Source organism: Aythya marila, assembly GCF_965140915.1.
Source record: "Aythya marila genome assembly, chromosome: 1".
In the NCBI taxonomy this organism is placed as follows: Eukaryota; Metazoa; Chordata; class Aves; order Anseriformes; family Anatidae; genus Aythya; species Aythya marila.
The window spans coordinates 139,274,829-139,302,316 of NC_139042.1; the positions used below are offsets into that span (position 1 = coordinate 139,274,829).

Sequence of the window (27,488 nt, forward strand, 5' to 3'; positions counted from 1 at the left end):
TCTACTTTGAAGCATACCACAAAGCTTTCTGAAGAAGGTAACATACTGGTTTCTTTGGGGTTTTGCTGTTGTTTTTAAAACATGCATTTGAAGATGCTGATACTAACAACCAGGAAAAATATCTTGTCCTGGACAGGTCTGCGTCCTGAAAAAAAGGCAGGTATTCTTGATTTTTAGGATTCTTTGCAACAAGTTTTTTTTGTTTGTTTGTGTGTTTGCTTTTTTAAGTTGAAAAGTTGTAAGTTCTGAATTCAATATAGCCTGGAGAGATTTATTAGTAACTATTAATAGTCACAGTAGCATTTAAGACTTCGAACAACTCTACATAAAATATTACTCAGCAGAAGTTCTTCCTCGACTTCAAAAAATATAAAAATAAGTCTATGAACACACCAGAAACATCGAACATCTGATACAAACTAAAAATCACCATAAGTTTATCTTCCTCAGCTCACCACATTCAAGACAAGATGGTGCTTTAACTCATCTTTTTTAAAAACAAAAACAACTTTTTATATGTATTTCAACTATTATTTGTCAATCTTTCATCATATCCACTCATATATGAAAGGTTTTCTCCCCCAAAACACATTTCAAATATTCTCTTAACATCATGCAATGATCCAGAACTGCAAAAACAACTGCAGCTTTTTACCAGAAGCCTGGGGATGGGGCTTGCTCCCTGTCTTGCCCTGTTTCAGACTGCATCACATGGATCTGCTCTGAAGGAAGCATCATTTCAGCTTCAGTTCCCTCCCAAATACACCAAGAGAAAAATTCAATTTCTACATTTAAAGTCTTTGGTTTTTAGTTACAGAGACCCAAATTGAAAATTCACCTCTCATCAGCACTGGGATCTATGAAAAACCAGTTGTGCAGTCAAGTTTTGGAAACATCCAGAGACAGAGACCCCACAGCCTCTTTGAGCAACAACTGAGATGCAGTGATTCACAGATCGTGCACTTCAACCATATTTACATTTTCTTATCATCAAGAGCTGACAAAAGCCCCCACCGTTTCTGACAGAACGATAGTGCTATGTCAGGTATCAGTGAAAAAGGCAGTCGCACCAACTATCTATTCCATATAATAGTTTCTGCACTGAAAGCTTCTTCCTGACAATATTTTTCATGGCAGAACCATTTCCTGAAGTTGTTTTGCCAGAACTGACAAGACTCCTAGTATTCAGTTAGACACCCTTGGCAGGCACATAAGTCTGGGTTTTTAATAGTATCCTATAGTAAGAGGTGGGGTAAATATGACACACACTCTCTTCCTTTAAAGCTAATACAGACATCCATCACGTGAGGAGATAAATGTATTTACAAACAAATCAAATCCAGGAAGAGTCCTTTCATTTATCAATGTGATAAATGACTCCTGAAGAGAAGAGTAGTTTTTTCATATTTTTTTTTGTTCCTTCTTTTTAAAATTAGCTTTAGTAACGAACATGAAGACAACCTAAGGACATAAATTCCTCTGTAGCCAAGGTAAACATTCCTTCTCCAATTACTTTTTTGGTGCTTCCCCCCCACACCTTCCAGTTCTACCTTCATTGCTTGTTTTACCAACCACAGAAACATTAGCGATGTTAAGTCAATTCCATACCGGTTTTGCTGGAACGTTAAAGATCACAAACATGAATCACTTTATTTAAATATACACCTTCACCTTTTCTCCTAGTTATTCATTAGGAATTGATGTTTAAAATAAAATTACTAGCATAGAGACTGAAAAATCTTTACCTGTTCAGGGTTTCATTTTCTAATGAAAATATCAATAGTCCTCTAGCTGTCGTCTAGAAGTTTAAGAGAGGACCTGAATTTTTAACACAAAAACTAGCAGAAAGCCATAGAAATCAAATATTTTTCATATGTGGACACACGCATATAAATGATAGTTTAGAAAAAAAAACATGAAGGGAAGTAGCCTTCCTCCCATCCCCCAAATCACTTTTATAAGAAATTATTTAAAAAGTTAGACTTGTACCAATGAGTTTAAAACCTTTCATTACACTGAACTCAAATAGTTACAGTTCCTAAAGATCAAGGCACATTGCTAGACCAGAACAGTTAATTCTACCATTTTAATCAATTCCTGTTAGCAAAATTAAGTTTTTGATGCTCATCTATAGTTTCAGCTGTATATTACTGCAGTCTTCGGATTTCTGTGAACAGATACGTAAGCTGCTTAATTCAATAAACACTATTATCAATTCTGTTGGATTCTAAAACTTCTGATTATTTTAGAGGCAGCCATAAAAGCAGACTTGAAAGAATATTTTTTTTTATCTCTATTTCTAGAAGCAGCACCTACTTACTGTTTAAGCTAACCAAAGAAAACAGTAAAAATAAATAAAAATAGCAATGAGTTACAGGGAAATACTTAGTTGGCATTACTTAAGTACACACATAAGAACACAGTATAAAAATTACAAGCAATCTATATAGCCAATTTTTTCCCATACAGCAGTACTATGCAGAATGCTATTTAGTAAGCAAAATTTAACTATTAAAAAACCCTCTTATGACAGATGGAGCTATACCAAAATAAAAGGCTTCTGTCTGAATAGCTTATGCTGCCTGATGAACTGGTATTTGCAGAAGCACTCCTTGGAAGTGGTACACATTCCATTAGCTCACAGATCTAACTGAAAAATATTCCTATAATAGACAAATTTTCAGCTTGATTTGACTTGCCACATGACTACATGATTGCTAAGGCATCACGAGAGACAGCACAGAATGACATGATTGAGGGAAGAAGACTCTGTGGGACAGGACTGAGGGACCAATCAGGTAGTTTCAAATCAAGATAAGTTCTCTAAGATGCACCTCTCCTAGGAAAAGTGTTCCAAAGGGTCACTAAAAACAAAAGCCTTTCTCCTTGGAGGGAGTCTTTACCTTCAGACTTGGTAAACCTACGCCTGTACTATACATTTTTTCAATCCCACTTATGAAAGAGTAACTGGTTTTATTGCTGCTTCAGGTACAATGAACAAAGTAAAGTGATTTTTTTCCACACAGCACTCCCTTTCTCTTAAAACTGTTACACAGTTAAGGAAATTCTACTACCAACTGCATGTGTAATCAGAGATTTTTGTTACAGGGTTCACTTGTCTTTTTTTGTTTGTTTGTTTGTTCACCTACCTTCTACTGTCAGCACTTAAAGCAGTTTTGGTTCATCGCTGTTTCAAGCACGCTCATACAGCATACACCAAACAAGCAGAGAGAAGATGTGACTGTGGAAGACTTCGACATAATTCCAAAGAATTCTCAGTGTTATTTCCTGTATTCCAGCTCCTTCAACTATTACAAAGATTTTTGCAAAGGTTAGGTCTTAAAAAGAGAAAGAAAATTAGAAACAAGTGTAGCTGCACCCCCATAACTGACCACTTTTGATGAAGCAGTACCATTGTATGGATTAAAATGCAAATTAAAATGCATAAATAACTACAAAAGGTAACTAATCTGTAAAGAAAATAGGACCTGTTCTTGTATAAAAGTATCTTTCAGTTGCTATTATTTTTACACAGAAGAATTTTAAAGTAATTGCATAAAAACATTATCTCTAAAGTAGAGTCCATTTTCCATTAGCCTTACTTTTGGAAGTCACGTAGAGGTTTCTTTTCCCCTAAATTCTGCTCATGCTTTTGCTGTCAGCAACCTGGCTTAAACAGCTGAAGACAGTGCCAAGACGCTAGTTGCTGACTTCTCTGCCAAACAATTCTTCTATTGTTTTTCAGGATTTAAACAGACATCTTTTTGGGTAAAGTAGTAGTCACAAAACAGTCCAAATTGAAGAGCCAGAGAATTGGGAAAACATGGCAAGATCTTTATCAACATATGAAAATTCACTTGGCTATTCTTGAGTTTATTATTTTCCTATTTTCTCCTAGGAAGTGGATGAACCTCACAAAAAAAAACAAAAAAAAAAAAAACTCACCAAATGCTCTTAAATGCTTAGTTGAATTCCTGTTAGGATTAAATTTAGATAGTGTTGGTAGAATGTTCTATGACTTCATTTCTGGTGCTGAGTAGCTTAAATGAATAACTTGAATTTATGAATTACCAGTTTTCAATATTCTTATTACTCAGTTCTCTTTTATGTTAGTTTACTTGATAAAATGAGAGTCTGGGTTTCTAGTATTATTATATACTTAATCCTAATCTCGTCCTTCCCAATCCAAACAGGAAATAATTATCTGCAAATAAATCCTAGACTTGGAAGCCAGGTGGTGTCACACTAGGTAGCTTTTACCAGCTAAATTCACTTCATAGCACTCTCTTTATATTTTAAAAATATTCCAAAGGTATGCCCAGCAAATTTTGGAACTCGTTCTTATCCACTGAGACAGTTTACACATCTATTCTCACAAAAGCTACCTGAACAGCAAAAACCCTAACTCATGCCAGCCAGGAAGTCTGCATTTCCACCCTTCAAAATATCTTAAGAAGGAACACCACTGACTTTTCCTTAACAATGCAAGGTAATACTGATTGCAAAAGGCTCAACCCTTATCAAGGCCTTCCAATAAAGAGTTCTTACACTCCAATGCCTGTCATTAAACTAATGGCTAGCCTGCCATAAGACTAAATTCTGATATCAATTACGGGCTGCATGCAGGGAAGCAATTTTACTTTCAGAGTTGAGAAGCTGCATGAGGACTAGTAAAACTCTAATATATTTGTATCCCACTTGTTATGTTTTCCAAAGGATTTACTTGTTGAGACAATAGTACAGAAAGTACAATTATTACCTAATAAATTGAGCACTGATTTAGAGCTGAAGAAAATGATCCTTCAAATGCCCATGCATTTCAGTAGAGTAGCCACGTCTTTCATTAAGGAAGGGAGAAAAAAAATATTTTATTTTTGTCAGTAAGCAATCATTATTCAATTATACCACTGAATGTATCTCTCTCCTATTCCCAAACTTGTATTATTTAAGCTCACCTCCAAGTCTCTTCAAGATAATAATAAGATTGCTGAAAGCAGGTACAATTTTAACAGTTCAATTCCATTTACAATATGAAAACCAGCTCAGCCAGAGTCTTCTGGCCAGGTACCTCTCACTCACACAAACCTCTTCTTCCAAAACTTTAAGTCTGTTACATCAAACCAAATCACTGCCAGTACCCACCTGGCAGACAGCATCTACTGATTCAAAAAACGTTATGTTCCCCTTGTTAAACCTCTGTGTATAGTAAAGCCTAAGTAGGAATATCAGAAACATTTTCATGTTTACATAGTTTATTTTCAAAACAAGTTAAAATCAGCAGATTACTATAGGTAGATTATTAAGTCTTTCCATACAGCCGTGTTTTGTGCACACACAGAATCCATCAAAGCTTTAGCGATAACAGGCACAGATACTCTGCAAGACTACTCCTAAGAATTAGCATAACCATAATTAACGCAACATTCCTCTGATTTACTACCAGTAAATGAATATTTATGACTTAGTGATTATTGTTCTTAAGTACTTAAGAGCAGCTGAACTAGGTCAGATCAAAAGCGCGTGTAACAGAGCACCCTGTTCCCAGCAGTGATTAGCAGCAAACACCTGGCAGAGACGCCCAGCGATACCTTTCTTCAGCGATTACAAGCCTCAGAGGTGGGATGCAAAATCAAAGAGGTGACCACATCTTTCTTCTACAAATGCCGACTTACAGTCCACAACATCCTGAGTTGTAATTTCTAGATGTTTTCAGTCACTTTCCTTCATTACATACACGCACTTTTCTGACCTTATGAATACTAGTCACAGGTGCCGGCTCGTTTGGATCTGGAATGCATACTGCTGCTACTTTTATTCCAACGTACAGCAAACGAACGATTCTACTCCCCTTCTTTCCACCATCTATGATTTTGTAGACCCTATCATACCCTCCATGTCAGTCCTCAGTGAGGTATTACAGCACTCTTCAAATGAAGAGCTTCCATCTTTGATCACCCTTGTGAAACTTTCCTTTACCTTCTATCTTATCATTTTCCTGTCAATCCAGTACTACTACAGCATGAAACTATGCTCTTATTTCAAGCTATGCTTAACTGGAACAATATTATTTCAGATGTCAAGCCTTTGCAGTCATTTTCAACCAGTGTCTAATTTTAAGTCTCTTTTCTCACACTGTGGATCAAGGCCACAGTTTCTATTTTTTTTTTCTTAAGATGAAACTGGTAAAACTTAATCTAAATGTCAATAAAATATTATATTTTCTTACATCCTGAGGGCAAGGGATTCTGTCAATTCATAAGCACACGGGTGTCAATTAAGTTTTAGAAATTAGTGCTGATTTCATATAGAAAATCTTGTTAAAAATAGAGCTAGAAATCCTTGTATAAAAAAGGTCAGTCAGAAACAGTGGCTTAATGACAAAAAACATGCAATACACACCCCTAAGAATCAAAAAACATAACTCGTTTTTACATTCCAAGTAAAATGATTTGAACAAATGTTTCCCTGAAAGGCCTAGGATTCTTCCAGCACTGCCAGGAGATTGCAGCAACTGGGAATAAGCTGGAACAGCCCTTGCTTCTCGCACTCTCATCGCATACAATCAGGCAGCCCTGCTCACGCAGAGTATGTATAGATGCTCTGCTTCCACTTCACTGCCACTGCAGTGGGAACGCTGAGCATCTAGTGGCAAGTTCCCACAGCTGTCTGGGAACACCAGTAAGGCAACAAAATGCTACTGGTGCATGCACTGTGTTTTTGGTTTGTAAATACATGCAGAGCTTCCTTTTTAAGACTGCAGCAATATTTGCTCTATGAAAAGACATTTCTCCTAGGTTTACTTCAACAAAAGGGACATAAAAGATTCAATTAAGATTTTGGCTCAAAAGGAAACAGAAAGAAAAGTCTTACACAGTTTTGTAGAAAGACATCCCTAAAATTCTAGGATCCAGTGGCTCCATAGACTAAAGTGATAGAATAGCATCTATCATATATAGATTGCCAGTGTAGATGTCCAAATCACACTACAGAACAAGAACACCACTATTATTTATCTGCTTCTGGGAAACAAGACTCAGCTTAACCTCAGTACCCACTTCACAAAATCTGTGCTGCTATTCACAACAGTTGGGATTTGTATGGAAATCTGAAAGACAGACGTTGGGCTTATTCTCTCCTTTAGCCTGTATATTCTTGATCATTAAATATTCAACACAGTACATTTAAAATGAGAGGGCAATTTTCTTCCTAGTACCTTAAATAAGAAGCCGATCACAATTTGCACATTTTTACACTGGTTTCTTTTAAAAAAGTTACTTCAATTTTCAAATTATTACCTAAAGAACACTACAAGTCAGCAAAAAAACCAACAACAACTCTTGAACCCTCTTTTTATGATTGTTTTACTTTGGGAAAATAAAGTCTCATTCCCCAAGCAAATGCTAAGAAAGAGAAAATTCAGTTAAGTAGTCATAACTAACAACAATCATATGAAGTGGAAAAAAGTCATTACTATAAGTTCTATGCAGAATATTAAATAAAATAAAAATTGCTGTTTATTATTTGTTAAATGCTGAACTATTTATACACAGTGAGCAAGACAGTATTTCCATTTTATTCTGACTTCATATTCCTTTAACTATTAATCTTGTACCAGAACAAAAACCTTCAGTTTATGTTTGTACCAAAAGACCTCCTACAAGCGAAAGGTTAACTTTGATTAGATTAAAAAAAATTCTTCAAAAGGCAGAACTGAGGAATGTGAAATATTTAACATGACCCACATCATCTGCCTCAAAACAGGTTATAAAGATGCATAGACTTTTGAAGAGGTCATACTACTCAGTACCATCTACTGCCCAGACTGGTCGTACCTAGAAAACGCATCCATTTCCTTTAAGCGCAAGTAATCATATGTAAATTCCTGTGTAGCTTCATATAAGGTATTAATATAGTCCCAGCAGCTGAGGAGGAAATGAAACCAATCCTATTTCTGAGAGCAGAAGGACAAAGCAATCTTCCTTGCATTTTTTTTTTCCCCTAAGAAAAGCACTTACTCTGAAGAAATGGGTCTGTTCAGCAGCATGCTGCCTCTCCCCATTTAGCTCCCTGCTTATTTACTAGCACAGAAACATAGAACCACTAAGGTTGGAAAAGACCTCCAAGATCATCTGGGCCAACTTCCCCCTACCACCAATATCACCTACTAGAACAATTCACAAAGTATTTGAATCACTCAAAAGGTTGCTTACCACTACTGACGTATGCCAACAAATATTCTGATACTATTACCTTTTGGGGACATTTATCTCCCCGACTTTGTTGATCAGTATGAACCGAGTCATTACTGTGCTACCAGGTGAATCGTAGAAGCATAAAGTAGTTAATGCTGGAAGACAAGTACAACTAAGTGCTTAAAAGAAAATCACAGCTTCAAAGATTGTTCCTGAATTGCATGCAATGTTTATATGACACCTTAAGCAATTAAATACGTATTTATTAATTATCTAAGTATAGTTTGCAGACTAATAATGGCCTAGCATAACTGCCAGTGGCCCCAAAAGTACCAAAGAGAAAAATGAACATACACAGAAACAGCTCAAAGCAGTATCACCAGAGAATCTAGAACAAACATTTCCATGACATTTTGTGCAGCATAAAACATGGTCAAAAGCAAGAAAGCTAAGCTTCTTTGAAGAAACATGAACAGTGGTTTTGGATGCAAATTAAAAAAGTAAAGCATTTACTTTTATACGCTCTAACACTAGATGTTGATATGCTCCAACATCTAGTGTTAGACCCAGACATTTAAGGGACATAAAGTTTGTATGTGGTGCAAGCTACAAAGCCTATAAACCTCCTAAACCATTTTTTTTTTCCCTTCAAGAACAGTAATAAGCAGTGTTTTAACAGGCATGCAGCTGGCCAATAGACAAACTCAACCAATTTTGAGAGAGTAGTACTACATCATTGCTTACTAAAATGAAAAAATAAATATCAGCACTTTTTAAAAAAAGTTTTAATGATGCACAGGAAATTTATCTGTTTAATCATCATACCTCATGAGGAAGATTCATTAAATACTTCAAAAGAAACTCCTAAAAAAGGTCAACATTCTATTTTATAGAAAAAACACCTGCATTCCCTTGTAGACTTCATAGCTAGCAGCACTGGATGCGTCCCAAAATAAATTCAGGGGTTACACAACTAGACTGAATAGAAAAGGACTGATGCAACAGTGAATTGAAGGGACGCAGCGTCATTCACTCAGGCAGTTCCAGAAGCCAAAGCAGAGTCAATCCATATAGTGAAGTTACGCTTGTATTAGTATTTACAACATCCTTATTCCCCAGCTCTGAGACTTCAGACCCACATATTCCACTGCTGCCGCAAAACACAAAACCAAACAAACCTCACAAATCTCACACAGCTAGTCACATACCATACTTTTTAATTCTGCAGATTAAATTCCTGTTATCATCATCAAACGGAAATTTTAAATGACTATAAGATCATTTAAAACAAAACCATTCTTTTTTATTTACCTAACAATTAAAAAAAAAAAAAAAAAAAAGGAGAGAAAGCACAGGAGCAGCTAGTCTATCTGTTCTATGACTTCCATCATTAACCTGAAATACTACTTGAACATTTCTAAGAGTTGCCCTAGCAGTGTACAGGTGGTTTTGCTTTTTCTTTTTAGAGAGAGATGGCACTTAAAGTTGATCTCCAAATAAATAACTTCTTAAAGTATACTAAAAATGCTGTTTGATAGCACAAAACTATGTATTAATGAAACCACTCAAAAAATGTATTTGAGTTCCATTCTTCAAAGATGGCTTTACACTCCATTATGCATTTATTCTTGCTTCAGAAAGAGCCATTTCATAATGCATTAATTTGAACTTAACATTATTTTACTTCCAAGACAGCCACAAATGTTTTCCCTTTCCAAGTGTTTTATTCTCAGCTCAGCACTGTACTTTTTCACCACTACCCCTAACAATCAATTTCAATATACACTTTAATCCACCAAGAAAATCAAAGCACAGCATTCAATAATCAAATATTTCTTCATCTCAGTATCATGAAAGCCTCCCACACAAAACCACAGACATGTTGGTAAAACTTTACCAGGAACATTACAGAAGCACTGTAAAGCAGTTTGGAGTTATCTAATGACCACAAAACTATTTATCTCTTCACTAAACCAAAACAGCTTCAAAACAAAGAAAGCAAAAATTCCCCAACTGTAAGTCATAATTTTCTGTTGTCCTTTTACAGTGGCGTTAGCACCATACCTTAGAGACCTGGAAATAAAATGAAGAACGAATCTGTCTCGTCATGGTCCGGCCAAAAGAATACATCAAAGAACAACTGAGTCCCTAACTTGTCCATTAACATCCACAGAACAGATGGAACTTACTTTGTTCTGGTTTGATCAATTAGACAGATTCTTTTGCCAAGACTAATAGCAGCCAATCCTTCACAGACAGCAGTTGAAAAGACAAATCAGCCCGAAGCAGGCCAACCTAGTGCTGCAAAGCACAAAAACTCCAGTTCAGTTGTTAATCTATACTTCCACGGCTTGTGAAACTGGAAGGGCTGTACCGAGTCCTTGGCAGCACGTACAGGCAAGTAATTCAAAGTACCACACGGCCAATTACAGAGCATCACTGATCTAAAGGAAACACAGCACACTTCTCCCTGAAAGGAATGGCTGAAAAAGGGGCTGAAATGGGCAGGTTTGTATGAAGTATGGGAGAAAATTCAAAAAGCAGTTTAATGTCACTCTGCTATGTGAGCAAGCTTATCACTGCCCTCTCTCCCCACCATTCTTGTCTGGGGAGAAAAGGAGGAAGAAGGGAGGGGAAACATGGAAGAAAACAGATGGGCTGAAGATATTCTTTGCTATCAGAAGTACATGAGTTCAACACAAACATCACTGGTTTAGACACAATGCAGGTGAGCATGTACATACATACACCAGCCCCTCTGGGTTACAATCTCACAGCTCAGTAACTCACTATATTTCTGTATATAGAGGGAGAATTTTAAATGCATTTGTCAATCACCATGATACTGAGTTGCATCCAGCACTCTCTTTTGCTTTCGGTTTAGGAAAAAAAAAAGTAAGCTTAATTAAAGTAACACAAAAAAATTATTTGGAAATCAATTACCTTTTGAAGTCTTGACTTTAAAGTCAATTAAAAGACTTGATTTCCCAGTATTTAACATCTATCCTAAGCAAATCCTAATTTTGCCTGAATAGCAAAAGATCCTACAGGGTTCATTTCAGGCTGCAGGCATTTGATACTGAACTGACCTCACAGTATTTACATTCCCCTTAAAAAAATCTGGCATGCAGTCCAACTGGGGAAGATCATGTCTAAAACTACTTGAGCTACAGTGCTAGAAGCAAGCAAAAAAGCAGTAGGGTGAATGATAAGGACATATATATAAGAAAAAAACAGAAGTTACAAGAGAAAGAGAAGGGCAAACAGCAGGAAAGTAAGAGTTGAAGAGACAAGAGCTGGAGACATTTGCCTTTTTTTTTTTTTCTTCTCAACTGAAAGTGAGGAAACAAATTGGAAGACTTGATATATTTGTTTACTCAAAACAAATTAACAGCTGCCAACTAAAGTTTTCTCTGCACTGAATTTTATTTCCTGTTGTGGTTGCCATACCTATATCAAAATTTAGACAGGAAGAAAAAACAAAAACAGAAATTTGTGCTCTTATACTCTGCTTTTGACCATTTCTACTTTGGGAAAGAGACACCTGCTGAATTAAGCAGCTAAGTCATATCCACATGTATGGGTCACCCTCCCCCTCCATTCATTACAAGCCCTGATTTAGGTTCCTACTGTTGCAAGTAAATTAGATATAAATTTAAGAGACAGTCAACAAATCCTACCCATGTTTTTCTTTGAAGTACTTATCCTATCTTTAAGCAAGTGAAAAATTGTGTTTGTTCTTCACAGATTTGCTCTGCCAGCTACATAATCTCCTATATAAAAAGCCTACTGAAATTATACAAGAGATGCAGCTTCTGAATCAACTTCAGATTAATTTCTTGACCTCCTCGAAAAATTAAATAAAACCTTTAAACCATCATAATTTCTCAAAAAGCCCTATTTCCAATTGCACAAGGCAATCTCTAAACAAAATAATAAAACAACAAACACAGCAGTTCTTGGAAAAGTTAACACTGATTAAAACACTCATCTAAAACGACAGTGCCTTTCACACTGGTTAGAAGTTTGGGGAGGTTTGAATGCTCTCCTGCTTTAACAACTTACAAATACCACCACTGAAAGCCAAAAAGAAAAAAAAAAAAAAAAAAACGCAAACAAACAACTCGACTACAGAACAGAGACTGCAAAAGACTTGCTTAAAACCAGGATGCCAATAACTGCAACTCCTGAGCTGCTGCATCTCTCAGTACTCCAAGTTTAAATCACCCAGCACTGTGAAACACAACAAACCCCACCTACAATAATAGGACATTACTGATTAAATCAGTCTTACTAGGGCTGTCTCACTTCACATAGTCCTTTCCAGTCTACAAAAGTGCAAGATTTCCACATAACTTACATATTTAGGCTGCAGAGTGTTCTGAAGCAGAATGCATCTAAACAGAAGGTTATAATGAAGAGGATAAAGCAGTGGCATTTGAACCAACTGCTGAATTTGATAGTACTTTTTGTTGTTTGAAACCACAAAGAGAGCAATCTGAGGCAAGAGTAATCCCGAATTTCTTGTTCGGCAGGTTGGGCACTCTCACCTGAAATGAGTCAAAACCCACAACAGAGCAAGTTCTGGTATGGAGCGTATTAGAAAATCTCTTTTGTGTTTTGCTTAGGATATGAGAATAAAGAGAACTTCAGGAAAATATTTGGATTTTTTTTGATGTCTAGAAATCGTTTCATAAAGTAACACTGCAGAAAGCAAAGATGTTTCACGTAAGAAATTTCAGGTGGGGGTCTTTTAAAGAGGAATAAAGAACAACACGCCCTGTGAAGTATATACCAGTACTGGCAATGACAGGGCCCAAAGGAGACTGTTTCATTTCATTTATAATTAAACAGAAGTCACTTTAACCTTAATACTGGGTATCACCCATAAGTAATTCCAAGAGTTCACCTTTTTTGCTGTTTAGTATGTGTACTCATCTGGATAACAAAGCACTTTTTTTTTTTTTTTTTTTTGGGGGGGGGTCAGTTTTAAGAGCACAATATTTTTAACATTATTTATGGAAAATACTGCAGGGAAAGTTTTTAATCTCAATTTCCAGAAGTAATTTTCATTTAGCAATTTCATTAGACAAGAGCTGCAGAAAGAGAAATACAGGACTCAGTATAAAATGGAATAAAAGTCAAACCACCTCCTCCAGCATCGTAACCACATTTCTCAGTCTGCTTCCTTCTAGTCTCAGCACCTTAATCTCACTAGAAGGCAAAGCTTAAGTGGCATTGCCAATTGTAATACTGTCAGTTTGGTTTCATCTGAAGTTGAGCAAAAGGAATGACAGAAGTAGAAGGCATAGATCAGAAAGCATTGGCGTTTCTATGTTCATCAGCCGAGTGTAGTCACTATGCATGTTCCTATAAACAGGTATGAAACCCTAAATCAGTATTCTTCCCCACCACTTTTTTTTTTTTAGCTGACTAAAGATTACTAACAGATTACCAAGACTCCCAGTGGTGAGTGTAACTACTTAGGCTCCAAACTCTTCCAATTTACTGTAGAACAATTTTAGTAACACCACTGACCTGAACAAGGAAACCTTTAGTGATTTAAACTCATAAAATCTACTGTTATCAGATTTTCGGTGCTCAATTCAGCCAACTAAAAATATTGGCTCAAAGCTCAAATGCTGTTAGATCTGTAGATACAATGAAGATACAACTTTCAACTGTTACTAGTTGATACATTAATTACAAAAAAAAAAAAAAAAAAAGTAACATTTCTGTGTTTTATCAACTGAAAGCATTACAATGTTTCACATCAGGCAAACAACTGATACCCCCATCAAGCACAGAAAACAGAAATCCTACCATAAGAGAGATTTTAAGATCAAAAAAGATCATAAGAATTTCTAGTGAGCTTTAACTTGCAATTTTATTCAAATTACTTGTTAAAATAAATGTTTAATGTTGTGACATTGTTTAAAAACATGGTTCTATTTCTAATTTTTTTTTTTTTTTCAATCTTCCATATCAAACTTCAACAGAGGTTTCAACCAAGAAGTTTTAAATAAATCTAGATGACTCTGTGTATGGAAAACTACAAAATAACGTAGCCTTACAAAATGGCATGGGCAGTATGCTAAAAACACACACACTCACCAAAACACAACAGTCTTGGTCACCTTTACTCTCTCCATCAAGAAACCAAGTCATCCTTTTGGACATTCAATCAGATTACAGGTTTTATGACATCTGAATAGGGATTTGAGAACACTGCTTGTTTATTCTTATTACTCCTATATTAAACACAGCTTTCTGGCTTTCTCATAACCAGGTGCACAGATAAACTTAAGATGTTATGTCATCCGTTTTTACACATCCTGAAAGATATTCTCAAGAACAGTAAACGTTAGACATTGGTCAAAAGTTGCTTAGTCTCTGTAGGTTTTAACACGAATAGTAAACAAAAAGCCATCATCCACACCAAAATCTTGGATTTTTTCTAGCAATACAATTCAAATAAAAGCAACAAAAGCTGTGTTTTTCACATAATATATACAGTTTCATTAGTCCTACTTAGTGAATAGTAAAGAAGTTTCCATGAAACGCTAGAATTGAGGGATGGCAAAGATGGCACCTTAAACCAAAAGATTAACCAAATACTTCCCTTTGAAACATCTTTGTTTACAAGGACCCCTTTTACCTGGTCTGACACACTAAAAATGTTTTCAGGTAATAAGACATGAAATCAGGTCAGTTTCAACAAAACACAAGTTGTAATAGACTTCAGAAGAGAAAACACAGGAAGCTAATTTTAAAGGATAGGCTGCTTGCTAATATACTTTTCCTTACTTACTGAAATAACTGTTCTTACTAAGTCACCATGGAGAAAACCATGAAGAACCAAGTTTCTGAAGAGTCCTGAATACACAGTGGTTTTTGTTTGTTTTTAAAATCATTTACATAAAGCTCTATGATCATCGCAGGCCACACAAGCATTAAAAACACTGTCTAAAAGCCTTTTTCCACTTCACAGATATCAAAGAAGCGTTCAGCTCCATTTTTATTTTTATTTATTATTATTTTTTTTTTTTTATCTCCAGAGCAGAAAGACGCGACATCACAAACAGCTATTTCAGCAGACCTTTGAAATCTCCCTGGGCTATCCATAACTGGGAAGTAGGAGTCTCTCCCATATGGTTTTATGGGGTGCCTGTGCTATCAGGTCCCCACTCTGAAACTTCTGCTTCTGAAGGTGGCTGCTGATGCAACTTCTTCCCCCCAACCTCATGGTAAGAGAACACCCTCACCCCCCAGCCAAATACAAGAGCAACTGAAGAGAACAGAGGAAAAGAGCTATCTTCCACACTCAGAAGAAAGAAGGCAAGGGAAGGAGGAGAGAGAAGGGGCAAGTGTTTAAATTTAGGTATTTACTTACTGAAACACAGAAAAAACACACATACAGCTCCACGTTGGCAGAAATCCCAGCAGTCAGAGCTGAGGAGCTTTGCTTCTAGTCAGTGTCTGTCTCGAGCTTCACAGGAGCTTTCTCCCTCTCTCACACGCACACAGAAGCACACTGAAGATCAGCCTGAACTGCCAAGCCAAAGTGTATCTCAGGTTTAATGAAAGTGTAATTCATTATAATAAGAGCCAGCATAACATAAACATATGCAGGAAAAACAGGCTTAGCGCAGTACCACAACAGACGCTAGTTTTGATCCAGTACGACACAACACTCACAGACCACAGGGGGGGGGAAAAACGTTTACAATTCCTTTAAGTAAAAGCAAAACATAATGTGCACTGGGTAACATTTGGACCCATTAAAGTCATACCAAAAAAAAAGACTACAGCAAGAATACCTCCTGAACTTTGCCAGTAGAGATCTATCTGCCTGCCAGCTCAGTCATTTTGGGAAGCAGCCCTCAGCTCAAGGTACTGCGGCACATGGGAACTGAGATGAGGAAAAGAAAAAGGATCTGTACAACACTGATGGAATAAGGAAGAGGAAATGCCGATGGGCCCCAAAATACTTGGGGAGAGGGGTTCAATACATCACTATATTTATAAAATACACAGCTACAACTGCCACCTACATGAGAGCTATGATCAAACAGCATTTCATTTGCTTTTCACCAGCCTTCAAACACTGTAGATACCAAAAAGTGAGAGACCACAGAAGAACTCACTTCACAGTAATAAAGCTAACACATGCTTTTAAGATGTTATCTGCTATTAACTCAATAACCAATTAAGACCAAAGTTAGAAAAGTAGTATTACTGCTTCCAAAACTCAAATCTAAAACCGCTGAAGTTAACTTACTAGTGGGCAGGTTATCAAAATGCCTGACCGCCTTCAGCATCAACATTTCTTGTTGAAATCAGTGTATTTCAATATTCCATGTAACAACCTCTATACAGATTTTTTTTTTGCATCTTTGAATTTTCCATTAATTCTCACATGTTTAAAATATTGGTAATAAAAAGACAGTAAGTTCTCTACGGTTTTAAGTCTATTTTAGTAAAACTAAAGCATTCAAAGTATTACCCAATTTAGAAACACACTTCATGAAAGAAATAGTTCAAAATGTCAACCACAAGATGTCACAATCAAAAAAGACTTTGTAAGCACAATAATTCTTAACTTTCACATTTGATACTCTACCTGCCAGACTAACTTTGAAACAGCTTCATAAGCAAGGTGTAATAGTCCCCGTCAGACCCGCACACGAGTCTGACAGCATGTTTTTGCAGGATGCACTTTTGCCACCCTCCCCTCTGGGAGAAATCCCATCAAGTTTGCTCCAAGGAAATTAACTCCCACCCCTGTTCCTTTTGCTGGCTCTTCTGCCTGCTGTAGTCTCCACTCCTCCCCTTTCTTAAACTAGTCCCACCTTCTCAGCTTTCTCCTTCAGTACACCACATTCCCTACCTTCACCCTCCTCTTCCTGACACGTCCCCGTCTAAGCTGCTTTTTGGATGCAGTCCTATCTCTCCTCCTCTGACCCACACCCATTTCTTCTCATGTCAAGAACCCTTCCACCTCCACTCCCCATTTCTACGCTGCACCCACCCCACGGTCTCCTTTCCCTGGTGCTGCTGCAGCCCTCTTGCAGAGCTAGCCCCTTTCACAACTCCCCCGCAGCAAGATTCCCAGATAAATGCCCTTTTTGTTTTCTTCTACCTCCTCAGATTTTTTATTTTTCCCTACAAAGCAAGAGCATGTGCTTCCCCCAGGGCTCCCAGGAAACACAACTTCATACTTCCCATGGGGAGACCTGCAGAAGCAGCTTTAATGCAGCGAGAAGCGTTTCACTGAGTGGCAGCACTGCGAAGCAAAATGCTCCCCACACTAAGTATTTTTGGTTCTTGAAACATTTCAGTGAAATAAAGAACTAAATGTTAAAATAGAAAGCAACTTTGCAGGCACTCCTAAGCTCTCCTTTTCTGAGCAGCTTTTCCTGCCAAAGGCAGAAGGCAAGGTTTGTTTTACTGTAATATTACGTGGCAGTTCACCCATTTACCCACTATTCGATCCACAGGTCTTACCACGAAAGAAGAAAAACTAATGAAGGCCAACAATAAACTTCAGCCTTTCCTAAATTCTACTAAAATAAATGGTAGAGGTAACCAGAAAAGAACTAAATTCCTAGAAGGAATGCCATTATTCTTTCTGTTGGAAAAAAAAAAAAAAAAACAATCTGTTCTTATTTTTTTTTCAAATCCTATTTTTCCCCCTCAAGAAAGGGCTTCACAGCAAACCTGACTAGTTGTTTGATTTTTCTGGAGAGCTGAATAGGAGAGGATCTTTAGAATGCATGTAACAGACAAAGGTTCAAACAAAAGCTGAATTCTTAATTAGCATGGGTTTATTTTAGTAAACAACAGAACCTTAAGACTGAAAAGATCTCATCTCATTTAACTGCCTAATGGATTTTTCTTACCTTCCCAATTTTCAAGCCAACTCTATTGATGAAAGTTTCTATAGAAAGCATGCAAAACCCCTTCTTGGTACAACAGTGAAATCACTTCAGCTTCAGCCTGGGTTTACCAATGCTTTGCTTCAGCAAGCAACAGGCAAAAAAACTGACAAACACAGGGAAAGGTAACCTTTATAAAACCTCAATATGCAGCTTTAACCTTCTAAATTCTTCGCATTTTTAAGTGTACTCACAATAGTGACTTCAGTCAGCCTTTGTATTGTCCAAAGAATACCAGTGCTATAGAAGGGTTAAGAAATATGAAATTCTAACACCCAAACAGCATAGATGAGAACACTTCTGGAGAAGCCAAATTAGACAGATGCAAAATTCCTCAAATATCTTTCTCAGATTGATTTTTAAACAACTTGATTTTGCAAGTTAATAACCCAAATAACATAAACGTCATTTAAAAGTCAATACAAAAATCCTAGTGTATGTTTAGAACTACTGAAATGGAAAAAGAAAAAAAAAAAGCAGAAAAATCAAGTAAATGTCTGAGCTTAAATAGTCAGGTGGTTTTAACCAAAGACAAGAGTTTCTTAAACACATGCATACAAATACGTACATGCAAAGACATATTTATGTAATTTTATAGTACTCTAAACCAGTACCTTTGTGCTTAATGGTGATGCAGTCAACACAAGTAGCTAAAAACATCAGGTCTAAAATTCTCATTAATCTTAAGTGGTAAGAAGTCTGAAGCCAGTGACCGAGCATGCTTTCTCTATTAACAAGTACCATCCTGCAATTGTCACGTGGATCCATTTCCTTATGCACTTATCATGTAAGTAATTTCCCATACCACTATCCAGATTAAGTCCATTTTGGGGATAAAGCACTCAGCTTTCCAGAGCTCGTAAGTGCTCAACATGGTACGCATAAGTAAATAGTCCAACAGTGAATATTCTAAGACAAACAAAACAAAATTCCAAACTTTTCAAGATATAATGCCATCGTTTCCAAATGGAGCTTTCTTGTGCCTTGTTTTACTCAACAACACACACAATTTTATACTGAACCAACAACACATAATTGAAGATTACATTTCAGTGTGTCAATTCTATTGTCACACAGTCCTCCGTTCCAGGTAGAAGTTCAGTTATTAAAAGGAGCAAACATTTCAGAGAAGTTTAACAATAAAGTCCCCATTAAATGAAAGGCTATTGATGCACATTCCCAACATTAAGGATTTTCTCACTCTCATGGAGTGAAACAATTAACAGTGTAACCAGATCTCATGAGAACATATACAATATACTATGCCATTGTGCCTTTATTTTTTTAATCCAAATAACAAAGAATACCTTTTGTCCTTTGCATTTAGAGTGGAGAGGAGGATGTGGGAGAAGGACACCATCATTATAAAGTAATACAACACTTCTATTAATTCAAAAAACTGCAGAAAACATCAGAGTCCTAGCTAGCATCAACCTATTAAAATAACCCTAGACAAAAAACAAAACCTCCTTATGCAGTGGTAACGACTCTGTATCTATCCCTGTTTCAGAATATATTTCTTTTTTAAAGACAGAACAAATTCAACGTCATGGAAAAAAAAAAAAGCGTGCAAACCAGTCACCGTTTGGTATCTACATATTACGAAAATGAAGGGGCACTTCCCAAGAAAAAAAATAAGGTGTCCTTTAAAAGTAATCACATCTCAATGCAGTCTGTATCCTGAGTCATTTGTTTGAAATGCCAGTCCCAGAAATGCTAAGATTTAGATGACGATTATCTCCTCGACATTATCCCAATTTGATTATACAGTGTTTACTACATCAAAGCCAGAAAAAGCACAGTAATAGATTCAGTGACACACCCACTTGGAACAGTGAAGACCTATTATTAAAGAACCCTAAGAATCATTTTCAAAAGGTTTTTATTTTCAAACACAGTCTAACGTAAGATGTTACCATAAAGCAAGATTGTTAAATATTTTTATTCAACCCACATATTTGAAGCTGAGGCTCAGAAGCCAGGTGAAATTATTTATGTGATCAGGAAACTCAACTATCCTTCTTGTATAACTCTCTTATTGGACACATTACAGAAATTCAAAAGCCAAGTTTCACATGGTTGAACACATCAATAGAGTGTCATTAACACTCATTCCCTCGTAACTCCACAACTCATACCAGAACACGAGACAATACGTTTCCTTCAGGCCTGACCCTGAGCAAGTTCTCAATATTTTTAGCTTTTGCATGGCTTTATTGTGCTGTGGTCTGCATAATAAGCATTGATATCTAGCAAATCTGTACATTCTAATAAGCAGGTTACAGTTAAAAATCCACATGTGGGGATGCCTGTGTAGACAAGGTCATAACAACCTGTGCTGTTTCCCAGTCGTGTGGGCGCACCATGGTAGTTTAGACTCAGACAACTAGAATGATTATAATCAACATATCATCCAGAGTTACGCTGCATAAGACAGTGATTATAATGTTGTCACCCTGTCTACGTTACCTCTCGCATCTTCTTTAGCACCAGGAAAGCTGAATGCTAGACAACTTTAAAAGGAGAAGCTATCATCAGGCAGAAGACTAAACTCAGCCTGAGAACCTACACCTGTGGAGCAACAAACAGGTATTTAACTGAGGGTGCCAAACTGGTCATACCATCCAAATCCTTCAGCAGACTTGACAGCACTATCTCTGCTATCCTCCTACATCTATCAAATCAGAAGTGTTTGTGCAACACGTTTTCAAAAGATGCGGCACAATTTTTAAATATAAACAGAGCTATTTAGCGTTGGCTATCAGCAAAACAATCAGCTTAATGTATATCTTAACAGTTATGATAATGCCTTGAACACAGGATCTCATAAGGACAAGAGTACACAAACAAGCTACACTTGGTAAATTCATGCACAAGCACATCAGTCACTCTGCAATAGCTGTCCACACACTTTTTTTTTTGTTCAAAGAAAACCCTGGCTGCTATTTTACAGTTATTATGGCTAATAAACTGTTTGTAGGTTTATTTTACAATAGCTAGCTCAATCTGGAGGTATAGAAAATATTTTCTCTATTATATACAGAAATGCAGATATAATTTTTACTCTTCTACATTTAGCAACGTGAACAGAACACCAGAGTTGAAATCTTTAGCACATTCCCGTCCTTAGTCCCATGTAGTTCTTGCCATTTTTTATACAGTACTAGTGTAATGTAAGCTACAAGAAAACAGAACAGAACAGTGAAACAAGCGTGTTGTCTAGTAACAAAGCCCCTTCTAGAGAGCCTGGCACCAGTTCTGGTCACATTTTTGGAGCACTGTCCTTCAGTATATTCTGTGGAATTTTGTTTAGCATTTAATCATAGATTTTCCCATCTGTATATAAAATGAACCATGCAACACTTGGATAAATCCCATCTCACAACGTTTACAATGCTTACACAGTTCAGCTATCTTTTGCCTTACACTAAGACATAAGCAAAACCTACCTGCAGCCTAAAGCCTCTATGCCTATTGGTAATCTTCATTTGCAGATGTTATCCTACTGATGACATCATTTGTTTACAGATGACCAACCAAACACACAGCACTGTGAGCTGAATTACTGAATGAATCAAGTAAGGCCTGCCACTTTAAAATTTCCCAGTTAAGGATGGTCTGACTATCTGGAGGGCAAGTGTTTGTAACAAGATCTGATCAAAATGACCTCTGGAGTCCTACAAAGCAGCTCTGTTTCCACGCTCCTCTTTCAAAAAGATGAAGAAGTAAGTCTACCACAGACACACTATTCCAAGCATATTAAAATCCAAATAAAAGATACTGAAAACAAAGCAAGCAAACAAAGAAAATCAATACTAGAAGCAGGACATCCGCAAAGAAGAGAGTCACATTAAACATTCAGAGTGGCCTTAATGTAATTACTACAGAATAGGGCTGATTCAAGACTCTTCTCCCAATAGCAATATAAGATCTTGCCTTTCTGAAAGCATTTATGACATGACAGTGCATACACACAAGTGTCAAATATGCAGACAAATGCAAGGTCTTCTTGACTTGCACAGACATTTGTTACCAGTTGGTCACACTCATAGCATAAACTTCATTTGAAACTGAATACTTCAGCAACATTAAAAGCAAAACCTCAAGAAATTGTTTTTATCTGTGCAGAATTTCTTTAACAAAGAATTTAATACATTGACAAGCTTGAACACTCCTCTTCGGTAACGCTCAAATTTCATTTGGCATATGTTCAAGACTACAGCGACATTCAGACAAACTCATTAAAATTATAGTATTGTGACAGATAAACACTCAACTTACTTTACATAATATCTTGCACCTTCAAAAGTGTAAGCTTCCTCCCAACCTGTGGGTAAGTCTGGAAAACAAGCAGCAAAACATTGTAATTAACTTTTGAAATGATGCTAGCCATACTGGTCTAGTCCTTGACTAAGGTAGTTAAAATATTGCATCTTATTCCCAATGTTAAATGCTCTAGTCCTACAAACAAGTACTTGTAAATTGACTCAAAATACTGCCTCTCAGTTTAAATTCTGTAATCTACTACAAGCAACACACAGAAAAATCTGATTTGGATTTCTCAAACGATAAGGGCTTATAAGTGTGTCTTATGTAGCAATGTTTCTTCCTTTGCCCAGTAACTAGAACTCACTGTCGTCATGAGTTCTTTCTGCCTTGAACTTCAGTAGCATCAAATCACCTGACAGACAAAGATCTAAGCGAAATCGATTTACTGAGTTTGCGTTACATGCAAGTAGCAAGCATCTTAACAGGCATGGTATCAACTACACCACAGAGCTATTTTGTATTAGCATAATTCCACCACCGATGTTACTAACAAGTGTTCCTGCAGTGTTTACAACTCTATTCAATTTCATATGAGAATAATTTTCAATGCAAATCTAGTGGAGGAAGTGGGTACATCTTTTCCCTCTGTATCTCAGGAGTCAAGAGCCCAGACACAAAAGAAAATATCTCTCTGGAAAAAACAACAACAACAAAAACAACCAACCATTAATGGTCAACTTTTTTTTTTAAACTAATTTCTTCCTGATGCAATGGAAAATGTGAAGATGCTGAAGAATCACCTCTACGCAACTCTAGATGCATCGCTACCATTAAAAGTTTGCTGCAGTTGTTAAAAGCAGTAATTGAAATGTATGTCTCACTCTCTGAATTATAAAAGCAACGATATTTTTCCCAGGAAAAAAGAAAAAATATTTAGTCTGGATCACATGACTTTTCCTGTTTGTTCATTTGCTCTGGGTGACTTTTTTTTTTTTTTATTTCACCTCTGTCTTCTCTAGAAGAAATGAAAATCCAGGTGTCTTGATAACGACACAAGGCAAAGTTCATCAAACAGGAAGACTCTCTAGCAGAATGACTAATGGCTGCTAGAAGAACTTTGCAAAAAGAATACCTTTCCAGGGCTGAATATCTTCAGAAATAAGAACTTCATTTTAAAGGACAATATTTTCCTCATCATCTAGTATGTATTTCACAGTATTACTTACTAAAAAGCTTTACAATAATACAAATTTCCAAGAGAAACTTATTCACTCAGAAATAATCTCTTTAGAGAAGACACATCTTGTGCTTACTTTGACCAGGTTCCAAAACAACGGTCAGGACAAAACAAGATATAAAATCCAGAGCTAATCTGTTTGATTGTATCTACGTATGGAGACACAAATTAATACACACATGAATGAGGAAAACACAGAAACTGGTTTGTTTTGCAGGTACCTCAGTATCTGATCTACAAATCATGGTCAGTATATCCAAGGCCATACCTCGCTCTGTGTTCAGAAATAAGTTTAATTTACCTGATAACAACTCTCCTAGGTTATATACAGTACTCCAGATCCTCAAAAGCAAGCTGCATTTCCCTTAGACGGCACTTAATGGCCGAAATAAATGAGACACTTGGAGAATTACTGGTAAATCACCATCAGTCAACAGAGACACTGTTGGCAGCGTGGAAAAAAAAAGGGAATTAATACTCAGCTCATATTAATGGCCAGCTAGCAGAGCACTTCACATACATCTGCCCCCATGCGTACTGCTGTAGATGAAAGCCAGTCTCTCAATTAATCTGAGTACTGGAAGTGGGGAAAAGAGGAGCCCGATAGCAATCAGCAGCTCTATTTCCTGGCACTAAATGACTTCTCCCAAGCATCAGCCCCTCGCTGCAGGCTGAGCTGCAGAGTTCCTTCCACCAGCCAGAGCCCCGGCTTCCCGAATTGCTCCCAACTCTCACAAGGCTGCCCGCAGTTTCCGAAGGGGCTCTTTCCGACCTCGTGCCGCCTAAGCGCTGAGCAAACCCCGGCAGCGAACAGCCCGATCGGGCCCCACAGAGCGGCGGCTTTCCCTGCGATCACCCGGGCGGCTGCTCGCAGACAAACAGCCGCCCGTAGAGCTGCCCTCCACCACCTCCCAGCGGCACGGCCGGGCTCTGGGGCTCGGCAAGCCTTCCTCCTCCTCCTCCTCCTCCTCCTACTTCTCCAGGAGGAGCGAGCAGCAGCACCGAGCTCCCCATCCCTCGCGGCTCGGTGCCTCGCCTCCCCCCTGTCACTCGCGAACCACCCCCGCTCTCCGCGGGGACGGCAGCGGAGGGGGGGGCGCAGGGGAGGGCTCCGGGGGCGCTCCGCGCGCTGCTGGGGGGCGCCCCGCTGCTCCCCGGGGCCGAGCCGCCGGGCGGGGCGGGCAGCGCCCAGGGGTCCCCGGGGGTCCCCGCCCGGCAGCGGGAGGGCGGCGAGGAAAGGCGGGGGGGACGCGCGGCGGCGGCGGCGGCGGCGGGGGGAGACCGCGGGGCACCGAGCCTCGGGGGAAGGGGCGGCCATGTCGGAGGAGGGCCGGGGGGCTCCCCGCTGCTCCCCCAGCCCCCCAGCCCGGGCGGGGTCCTACCTGCGCTGCGGCGGTGCCCGGTGATCACGGCCTCTCCGGTGAGCGGGTGCAGCCAGGTCGTGCTCTTCGCCTCCTCGCTGCGGGGACGCACACAGGGAGCGAGTCAGGCGGGCGCTGCACCCCCCGGCCCCGCTCCGCGCCCCCCTCTGCCCCCCGGCCCCCCTCCGCCTCCGCCGCCGCCCCGCTCACTTGATGAAGAAGACGCGGCCGCCCTGGCTGATCCCGTAACTCCAGCTGCCGGGCAGCGCCCGCAGCCGCTCCGCGCTCAGCTCCGCCGGGGCCGCCATGGCCGAGCCGCCGCCGCCGCCAGCGCAGCCGGGGAGAGCCGGGGGGGAGCGGGAGGGGAGGGGAGGGGGGCGAGGGAAGGAGGGAGGGAGGGAGGGGAGGGGGCGCGCGGGCACGAGCGAGCGCGTCCCCGCCGCCGCCGCCGCCAACACCTTGGGGAGGGGCGGGGGCAGCAGGAGGGGGCGGGGCGAGGCGGCAAGGCACGCCCCCGCGCGGGCACGCCCCGCCCGCCGCGGGGGCGCGCAGCACTGCTGGCCGTTGGGGCGGGGCAAGGGAAATGGCGGGGGGGGTTCGGGGGGCGGCCCGGGGCCCGGCTGGCGCGGGGCCGAGGCAGGGGGAGGCGGTGGGGTCGTGGCGCTTCGAGGGGGCGGGCCGAGTGTGCGTGCGTTTCTACAGAGCTAGGCAGGCCTTCGATTTAAGTTAAAAAAAAGAAATTAATAAAACTGTCGTGGCCGTGGTGTTTCTGAGGGGAGCTTGCCGTACAGAACTGTGTCCTAAAACGAGGAGGGCTGGGGAGCCCGAGGTGTTGTGCTCACAACACTCCTGCGTCCACAGGAACGTTTGAGATTCACAGCTGAGAGCTTCGCCCTCCTCTGTCTCCCGTTCTGAACACTTATGGAAAATTAAAATCGGACAGAACAAGTTGCCGTGTGGCTTGTTCCCCACCACACCTTGCGGGCAAAGCCCTAAAACCCAGCTGTCCCGCACCAGACACTCCAGGCCTGAAGAGCAGTGGACACGTGGGCAGGCATTGTTATCTTTAAGTAACTGGATTTGAGATAAGAATGCTTCCCTGCCCAACGTAACCAGTCACCACTGACAGCACCTGAGATTTACAGACTACCGCATATACGCTGGGGAAAACACAAGTTATCCTACAAACAGTTCCCTTCTCTCCTAAGAGCAAGAGCACTTGGACGACAAGTAGAAGTGAATAATGACTCTTCCACTGAAGGGCTGTGGAAGGCTGCCTGGTGACAGCGTGGGGGAAATCACGTGTGTTTTGGGCTCATGAGGTGGTAATTGTGTGCCAGCTTCCCTTGTGCAACCTTACTGAAGCAAAGAGCAAGTGCTCTTGATATTGAGAACGCCGGGTACCTGCCGTCACGCAGAATCAGTTGTCTTTGTTAGCAGAGGAGGACATACAGCACAGCAAGACTTACATTCAGTCAGGTTCAGGCATTAGGTAGAATTTAGGTACAATAAATCCTTCCGAATCTTGGCATGTTCTTTTCCAAACTCCTTCCTTAGGCGACTAAATTTTGCCAGTTCTTTGCCTTGAAGCCTTCTTTCTGTTCTGCATATATTTACAATTGCTGCCTTCTTGATAAAACCAAGAGTGTAATAACCTAAAGTACGTCAGAGCCTGGCTGAATCCTCAGAGAAGGTATTCCTCTGCAGAAGTCTCCTGCAGAGAGGCCTGATAAATTGGCTGCAGTCGGGCCACGCCTAGGAAGGACTTACAGGATTAGTTTCTGTATAACTCACAGCAAACAGGTTGGCAGCAGCGTCATCACCAAGAACACTGTGGAAAACCTCTTTCAGCCTAAAGGAGGAAGAGCATTCAAAGCCATACCACTCTTCCCAGGAGAATGCTTTTCCTCCAAGCTATAAGCTATTCTGAAGTGGAGACTATTCTATGAGTATACCGAAGGTGCTCCACCTCTCCCTTTGAAGTCACATTATTTCGCAAATATAATTATTGGGCTACATGATGGTAACATGACTTGCTGGTTTCATGAACGAGGAGCTCATGCAGTGCTGGAAGATGCTGGTTCTGCTCCATTGTTCAAGGACTCTTGTGCATTTTGTGTTGAACAGTCATCAAGTAAACCAGTGTTGTTAGTTCTGGAACATATAGAAGGCACATTTTGACTGTATTTACAGGAATTAATCTGCAAGATGGCATGCACCATGAATTCATGTTGATTTCTGGGAGCCCAGAGTTTTGTCATTGTGTAGAATGGAGCTCCTGAACTCCATACAGTATGAGCGAAACCACACCTGCAATGTTTGTGTAGGCTGGTGCCATTTGCATTGACAGTTTTCTTTTCTGAAAATTGCTTTTTAGTTAAAACTTCTGTTTCAAACTCAGTGTAAAAGTTTGCAAAAAGCAAATCACACACTGAGTTTTCACAAAGTTTGCTAAGAGTGTGTCTTTTCTACAGTCTGATAAGTGCTTGAG

The 27,488-nt window shown here is 39.4% G+C and overlaps 1 protein-coding gene across 13 annotated transcripts in view; it reads right to left on the reverse strand.

The window, feature by feature from the left end:
• PLEKHA5 (pleckstrin homology domain containing A5) overlaps window positions 1-25,405 on the reverse strand; it is a 166,934-nt gene extending 141,529 nt beyond the window's left edge. For 5 of the 13 annotated variants that reach the window (XM_082751734.1, XM_082751736.1, XM_082751730.1 and 2 more), the window contains exons 1-3: window positions 25,208-25,403; window positions 25,019-25,095; window positions 22,412-22,469 (exon numbers count right to left, since the gene is read on the reverse strand). In XM_082751734.1, the coding sequence (XP_082607860.1) occupies window positions 22,412-22,469; window positions 25,019-25,095; window positions 25,208-25,305 (233 nt within the window). In that variant the 5' untranslated portion in view covers window positions 25,306-25,403. Of the gene's footprint in view, window positions 1-22,411; window positions 22,470-25,018; window positions 25,096-25,207 lie in introns of all 13 variants that reach the window. The other 8 variants (XM_082751733.1, XM_082751727.1, XM_082751732.1 and 5 more) reach the window with 4 other exon arrangements.
• Window positions 25,406-27,488: the final 2,083 nt, after the last annotated feature.